The 8,502-nt window shown below is 39.9% G+C and overlaps 1 protein-coding gene across 1 annotated transcript; it reads left to right on the top strand.

Moving 5' to 3' along the window:
* The first annotated feature begins 241 nt into the window (after window positions 1-241).
* LOC126084511 (olfactory receptor 11H6-like) lies at window positions 242-1,186 on the top strand. Its single transcript, XM_049899124.1, has one exon. It carries the CDS (start codon window positions 242-244, stop codon window positions 1,184-1,186), a length of 945 nt encoding a protein of 314 aa, XP_049755081.1.
* Window positions 1,187-8,502: the final 7,316 nt, after the last annotated feature.

Below are 8,502 nucleotides of genomic sequence, written 5' to 3'. Positions count from 1 at the left end.
ACTCTGAGAAAACTCTGAAAGAGGAATGAGAAAGAGTTCAACGATTTGCAGTGTCACATCATATCAAGCACTTTCAACACTCAATGGTGTTCAGCAGATAAGATTATTATTTGTTTAATAAAATGATATAACCTGAGGAACTTAGAAATTTAAAAAGAAAGAAAGAAATATCCCCTGTGAACTAAGTAATACGGCCATTTCAGTCATTGTCACTCTTTTCCTCTCTACCCCTTAGGAAATCATGAATATGTCAGGATTCAACACGGTAACTGAATTCATACTCCTGAGTTTCCCTTGCTCCAGACAGGTTCAGGTCCTCCTCTTCATGCTGTTCTCCGTGACCTACATCCTAACACTAATGGGCAATGGGGCCATTGTCTGCGCTGTGAAGCTGGATCATAGGCTCCACACCCCCATGTACATTCTGCTGGCCAACTTCTCCTTCCTGGAGATCTGTTACATCAATACTACTGTTCCCAATATGTTAGGTAACTTCCTATCTGAAACTAAAACCCTCTCTTTCACTGCCTGCTTCCTCCAGTTCTACTTCTTTTTCTCCATGGGCACTACTGAGACCTTCTTACTGCCTCTCATGGCTTTTGATCGGTACCTGGCCATCTGTAGGCCTCTCCACTATCCGACTATCATGACCAATCATCTCTGTATGAACTTGGTGGCCATCTGCTGGGTGACAGCCTTCCTCTGCTACCCAGTCCCTATCTATTTTATCACACAACTCCCTTTTTGTGGCCCCAATACCATTGACCACTTTGTCTGTGACCCAGGTCCCCTTCTGGCCCTGTCCTGTGTCCCTGCCCCAGTAATTGAGCTTTCTTGTTCTATATTGAGTTCTTTTATTATCTTCATCACCTTCTTCTTCATCATTGGGTCATATACCCTGGTTCTGAGAGCAGTGTTACGGGTCCCTTCAGCAGCTGGCAGGCATAAGGCTTTCTCCACCTGTGGTTCCCACCTAGTTGTGGTGTCTTTGTTCTACGGGACTCTCATGGTGATGTACATCAGCCCAACCTCTGGAAGTCCAGCTGGAATACAGAAGATTGTAACCTTGTTCTACTCATCAGTGACCCCACTGGTAAACCCTCTGATCTACAGTCTCCGGAACAAGGACATGAAGGCTGGCTTGAGAAAAATTCGGTTGTGCGTGAAAATTCATCAAAGTGTATGAGAGAAAATGAGTGGACAGGATCAGACTATTTTTCCCCCATTTCTATTGCCACATAAAAGGTAAGCTTCTGTTCATGTGAACCTACAGACCCAGACCCAAATTCATCAATTTCTACCTAGTTAAGGAATGAATGGCAGTATTGCATTTAAACCAGATCTTGCCTGCAAATCAGGACTTGGTAGCTGGTAAAATGAATTAAATGACCTGGATATCTGGACTTTAGACCTTTCTCCAATAATTTCTTCCCCTTTTATGTGTGACTATTTATCTAGTCCCTGACCTCATATTTTTGTTTTGTATTTACCTCTGATCAGTGCATATTCCATTCTTACGCCTGTTTTTTTTTTTTTTTTTTCCCAGCCTAGTGTGTCTACTGTACTCCTAGGAAAGGAATAGAGCATTCACATCTTTGAGGCTCAGGTAAAAGGAAATTAGTGCCCCTCAATAAATCATAACTGAGCCAAAATTTTTTATTTAATTGGCATCAAAGTTATTAATAGTGATGTAAATCACTGCCTCCTGAGCCTGTCAATTTCATAATTACTTGGAAAACATTTTAAAAGGTCAGATTCCCAGGCCTTTCTTCAAATCTCTGAAAACAGAATCTTTAGGTGCACACTGAAAAATCTTCATTTTAATGCAATCAGGTGATTCTGGTGCACCTGGACCAGCACCAGTAGCCGGGCTGGTCTTTTAGGGACACTACCTTAAATAAGCATGTGATAAAGACAGAGTTATAAAAATTTTCCATTAGTTTTGCTCTTAGCAGGGAAAAGGAAAGAAGCTACAGTGAATACTGTGACTAAAAACACTTACGACACCAGGAGCTCTTCCCCCCCCAACTCCGATTCAAATTTCAAGACCTCCATTTACAAAATAAGCATTAGATTACATTCTTCTTACATTTCCCTGACTGTGAAAGATAGTTAAAATACCTGGAATAGGGTTACCTTTTTAAAGATTATCTTGCAGTGGCATTAAACCTTGGGGTTAGTTTCAAAAGAAGGAAGCTTAAGTTGAACACACAGCCCAGAATAGGTGAAAGCAGAAAGGGAAAAGATAGAGTGATTCTAAGATATTGAAGGGGAGAAAAGGCAGATTCAGAAGCATTTGATGGCACTCAAGGTGATTTGGTCTATTTAGTCAAAAGCAAATTGGTCTGTTGACATCTGGGATCGATGTATTACATTCCTTAATTCAATAAACATTTTTTGACAAGACCAAGTCCTTGCCTTCATGAAGTCACATTCTAGTAAGAAAAACAAATAATAAGCAGTTAAACATATAGATCTATAATTCCAGTAGTCATGAGTGCTGTAAAAAGAATAAAAGGGAGCAGGAATATTAAAAATATTGGGGTAGATGAGGGATAATTTAGATAGCATAGTCACAGAATTGCTTTCTGAGGAGGTGCTATTTCAAAGAGAGGGAGTAAGCAATGCAAAGATCTAGAGGAAGCAAGTTCCAAGTAAGTGTAGGAATATGTTTGGGGTTTTCAAAAAATAAATAAAAAAAAAAATTGTGGTCAAGTTGATTCTGACTTACAGGGACCCTAATAGACAAAGTACAACTGCCCCGTAGGGTTTCCAAGGAACGGCTGGTGGATTCAAACTGCCAACCATTTGGTTAATAGCCAAGCTCTTAACCACTGTCCCACTGGCGCTCCTTTCAAAGAACGGAAAACGTTACTTTGGGCTACACAGGAGGAAAATGGTATGTGAGGCTGGAGAAGTAGGCAGGATCAGATCATCTAGAACCTCTGGGCAACAGTAAAGAGTTAGGATTTGATCTGAACTTTTGAGGGAGAATGTTCAATACTACGGAGAACCTGGTGGCATAGTGGTTAAGAGCTAAGGCTGCTAACAAAAGGTCGGTGGTTCAGATCCACCAGGTGCTCCTTGGAAAACCCATGGGGCAGTTCTATTCTGTCCTATAGGGTCACTATGAGTCGGAATCTTGTTTTTTTTTTTTTGGTTTGTTCAATACTATTTATAAAAGGAAAGTCTTAATGAAAATTTGACCAAGTTCATAAACTATCCTTAAGAATGAAAATTTCTGGACTATAAGATTTTGTGTTGTTATTAAAGTCAAGTCCCTAAATTTGTACTGAACTCCCTTTTAAGCAAAATGAGGAAAGGGGAAAATATTATGTGTATATGATTTTCGTTATCTGTGAAACAAATGAGTTTCTCAGAGGCAGTAAATTCTTATGCTCCTTGTTGTTCTTGTTGTTAGCTGCCATTGAACTAGCCCCCTACTCATGCGCAACAGAGCCATATGCTGCCTGGTCCTTCACCATTTCCATGATTGGCTGCAGATTGGACCCTTATGATCCATAGGGTTTTCACTGGCTGATTTTTGGAAGTAGATCTCCAGGGCTTTCTTCCTAACCCTTCTTAGTCTGAAAGCCTAGCTGAAACCTATTCAGCATTACAGCAACACACAAGTGGTCATGGATTGAATTGTGTTCCCCCAAAAATATGTGTCAAATTGGTTAGGCCATGATTCCCAGTATTGTGTGGTTGTCCTCCATTTTGTGATTGTAATTTTATGTTGAGAGGATTAGTGTGGGATTATAACATCACCCTTACTCAGGTCACCTCCCTAATCCAAGGTAAAGGGAATTTCCCTGGGGTGTGGCCTGCACCACCTTTTATGTCTGAAGACAAAAAAGGAAAGAGAAGCAAGCAGAGTTGGGGACCTTATACCACCAAGAAAGCAGCACCAGGAGCAGAGCGTGTACTTGGACACATGGTCCCTACACCTGAGACGCATCTCGACCAGGGGAAGATTGAGGAAAAGGACATTCCTCCAGATACAACAGAGAGAGAAAGCCATTCCCTGGAGCCAACGTTCTGAATTTGGACTTGTAACCAACTAGATTGTGAGAAGATAAATTTCTCTTTGTTAAAGCCATGCACTTGTGTTATCTCTGTTATGGCAACACTAGATGACTAAGACACAAGCATCCACTGAAAGCGGGTAGTGGCTGCACTTGAGATTCATTGGCCAGGATCAAAACAAGGTCTCCCACATGGTAAAGAGGCAAAATATATAAACAGACATTTCATCTGAAAATATACAAATGGAAAATAAGTAAATGAAAACATGTTTACTACACAACAATAGAGAGCAATGATGAATCTGCAAAACATCCCATGATATGGATGAATCTAGGGGGTATTATGCTCAGTGAAAAAAGTAAGTCACAGAAGGACAAATATCGTATGAGACCAGTATTATAAGAATTCAAGAAAAGGTTTACGCAGAAAAAAAAAACAAAACTCTTTGATGGTTATGAGGGTGGGGAGAGATGGCAAGTGGAAATTATTAGCTAGATAGTAGACAAATGTCAACTTTGGTGAAGGGAAGCAGAACACACAATATAGGGGAAGTCAGCACAACCTGGACAAGGCAAAGCCATGAAAGTTTCCTAGATACAACCAAACAACTTGAGGGACCAAGTTAGTGGGGCTGAGGGCTGGGGAAAATACTCTCGGGGGACATTTAGGTCAATTGACATAAAAGTTCATAGAGAAATTGTTCTACATCCTACTTGGTGAATAGCATCTGGGGTCTTAAAAGCTTGCGAGCAGCCATCTAAGGTACATCTATTGGTCCCATCCTGTTTGGAGAAAAGAAAAATGAAGAAAACCGAAGACACAAGTTAAATATTAACTCTAAGGACTAACAGAGCACATGAACCAGATCCTCCACTAGCCTGAGTCCAAAGAATTAGAGCATGCCCAGCTACCAACCACTCTACCAGGGATCACAACAGAGAGTTCCAGACAGACAGGGAGAAAAAATGTGGAACACAATTCAAATTCACAATAAAAGACTAAACTTACTGATCCAACACAGACCGAAGGAACCCCTGAGACCATGGCCCCTGGACACTCTGCTAACTCAGAAATGAAACCATTCCCAAAGCACGCTTTTCAGACAAAGGTTAGACAGGCCTATAAAACAAAGAAAGTAAGTGGTCATTAAAAAGACAAGAGAGAAAGAAAAAACCTAAATGGATATCAGAAGAGATTCTGAAACTTGCTCTTGAACACCAAGTAGCTAAAGCAAAAGGAAAAAATGTTGAAGTAAAAGAGCTGAACAGAAGATTTCAAAGGGTGGCTCAAGAAGACAAAGTAAAGTATTATGATGACATGTGCAAAGACCTGGAGAAAGAAAACAAAAAGGGAAGAACACACTCAGCATTTCTCAAGCTAAAAGAACTGAGGAAAAAATTGAAGCCTCAAGTTGCAATACTGAAGGATTCTACATAAAAAATATTAAATGAGGCAGGAAGCATCAAAAAAAGATGAAAGGATTACACAGAGTCACTATACCAAAAAGAATTGGTCGACATTCAATCATTTCAGGAGGCAACATCTGATCAGGAACCAACGGTACTGAAGGAAGAAGTTAAAGCTGCACTAAAGGCATTGGAGAAAAACAAGGCTCCTGGAACTGATGAAATACCAATTTAGATGTTTCAACAAACGAATGCAGCACTGGAAGTGCTACTTATCTATGCCAAGATATTTGAAGACAACTGCCTGGCAAACTGACTGGAAGAGATCCATATTTATGCCTATTCCTAAGAAAGGTGATGCAACCGAATGCAGAAATTATTGAACAAAGTCATTAATACCCCATGCAGGCAAAATTTTGCTGAAGATCATTCAAAAGTGGTTGCAGCAGTATATAGACAGGGAACTGCCAGAAATTCAAGGCCGATTTAAAAGAGGACGTGGAACTAGGTATATGATTGCTGATGTCAGATGGATGCTGGCTGAAAGCAGAGAATACAAGGATGTTTAATGTTTACCTGTGTTTTATTGACTATGCTAAGGCATTCAATTGTGTGGATCATAATAACTTACGGATAGCGTTACAAAGAATGGGAATTCAGAACACTTAATTGTGTTCATGAGGAATCTGTACATGGATCAAGAGGCAGCCATTCCAACATTCCAACAAAACAAGGGAATATTGCATGGTTTAAGATCAGGAAACGTGTGCATCAGGATTGTATCCCTTCACCATACCTATTCAATCTGTATGCTGAGTAAATAATCCAAGAAGATGGACTATATGAAGAAGAACATGGCATCAGAATTGGAGAACTCATTAATAACCTTGCTTTCTGAAAGTGAAGAGGACTGGAAGCACTTACTGATGAAGATTAAAGACCACAACCTTCAGTGTGCATTATGCCTCTACATAAAGAAAACAAAAATCCTCACAAGTAGACCAATAAGCAACATCATGATAAACGGAGAAAAGATTGAGGTTGTCAAGGATTTCATTTTACTTGGATCCACAATCAACACCCATAGAAGCAGCAGTCAAGAAATCAAAAGATACATTGCGTTGAGCAAATCGGCTGCAAGAGATCTCCTTAAAGTGTTAAAAAGAAAACACATCACCTTGAGGACTAAAGTGCACCTGACTCAAGCCATGGTGTTTTCAATTGCCTCATATGCATGCCAAACTGAACAATGAAAAGGAAGACTGAAGAAAAATTGACACTTGAATTGTGGTGTTCACAAAGCATATTGCCTATATCTTGGACTGCTGAAAGAACGAACAAATCTGTTTTGGAAGAATTACAACCAGAATGCTGCTTAGAAGCAAGCATGGTGAGACTTTGTCTCACATAGTGTGGACATGCTATCACGAGGGATCAGTCACTGGACAGGGACATGATGCTTGATAAAGTAGAGAGTCAGCAAAAAAGAGGAAGACCCTCAACGATATGGATTGACACAGTGGCTGCAACAATGGGCTCAAGCATGGCAACAATTGTGAGGATAGCACAGGACTGGGCAGTATTTTGTTCTGTTGTGCAATGGTTCACTATGAGTTGGAACTGACTCAACAGTACCTAACAACAACGACAACAACATAAAACAAACAATAAAACATGTGAGGAATATGCTTCTTAGTTCAATCAAATATAAGAGATCAAATGGGCAACTCCTGCTCAAAAGCAAGAAGAGAAGGCAGGAAAACTGGACAAATGGACATGGAGAACCCTGGGTGGACAGGGGAAGATTGCAACCAATGTCACAAAACGATATTTATAAATTTTTGAATGAGAAACTAACTTGAGCTGTAAACTTTCACCTACAGCACAATTAAAAAAAAAAAAAAGTTCAACCTCATTAGCCATTAGGGAAGTATAAATTTAAAACACAAGATACACACATACTAGAATGACTAAAATTTGAAAGATTGACCATACCAAGTGTTGGAGAAGATATAAAGGAACTGATGCTCTCATACACTGCTAATGGGAATGTGAAATGGTACAAAAACTCGTTGCTGTCCAGTCGACTCCAACTCATAGCAACCCTACAGGACAGAGTAGAAATGCCCCAAAGAGGTTCCAAGAAGCAACTGGTAGATTTGAACTGCCCACCTTCTGGTTAGCAGCTGAGCTCTTAACCACTGTGTCACCAGGGCTCTGAAATGATACAAGCACTCTGCAAAACAATTTGGCAGTTTCTTAAAAAGTTAATAATACACCTGCCATATGATACAGCCATTTGGCTCCTAGGTATTAACCCGGGGTAAAAAAAAGTATACACCATACAAAAACTTATACACAAATATTCACGGCAGGTTTATTTATAATAATAAAAGACTGGAAACAACCCAAATATCCCTTAACAAGTGAATGCATAAATACACTTTGATATATCCATACAATTGAATATCAAAATTCAATTAACAAAAATATTCATAAAAAGAATAAGTTATTGATACATGCAAGAACATGCATGAACTTCTAAATAATTATGCTAAATGAAAAAAGCCAGACCAAAAAAAAGTGCACACTGTATGATTTCATCTGCATAAAACTGTAGAAAATACAGTGAAGGTAAGATTAATGGTTTCCTGGAGACAGGGAACAAAGTGGGGAGGAGAAACCAAACCAAACCCACTGCCATAGGGTCAATTCCAAATCATAGCGACCCCAGAGTAGAAATGTTCCATAGGGTTTCCAAAGAGCAGCTGGTGGATTCAAACTGCCAACCTTTTGTTTACTAGCTGAACTCTTAACCACTGTACCACTAGGGTTCCATATATATGTGCATACATATGTGTGTGTGTGTATCCCTGTATGTATATATGTGTGTGTGTGTTGTGTATGTATGTATAACCCATTGCTGTCAAGTCAGTTTGACTCATAGGACCCCTAAAGCACAGAGTAGAACTGCCCCATGCGGTTTCCAAGGAGTGTCTGGTGGGTTTGAACTGCCAAACTTCTGGTTAGCAGCCAAGCTGTTTAACCACTGTGCCATCAGGGCTCC

This window comes from Elephas maximus, chromosome 10 (genome assembly GCF_024166365.1).
Source record: "Elephas maximus indicus isolate mEleMax1 chromosome 10, mEleMax1 primary haplotype, whole genome shotgun sequence".
NCBI classification, from domain to species: Eukaryota; Metazoa; Chordata; class Mammalia; order Proboscidea; family Elephantidae; genus Elephas; species Elephas maximus.
The sequence above is the reverse complement of the archived record's forward strand: the minus strand, read 5'-3'. Positions and strand labels throughout refer to the sequence as shown.

Coding starts and splice junctions, on each gene's coding strand:
- LOC126084511 (XM_049899124.1), top strand. CDS start 242: ATGAATATGTCAGGATTCAACACGGTAACTGAATTCATACTCCTGAGT.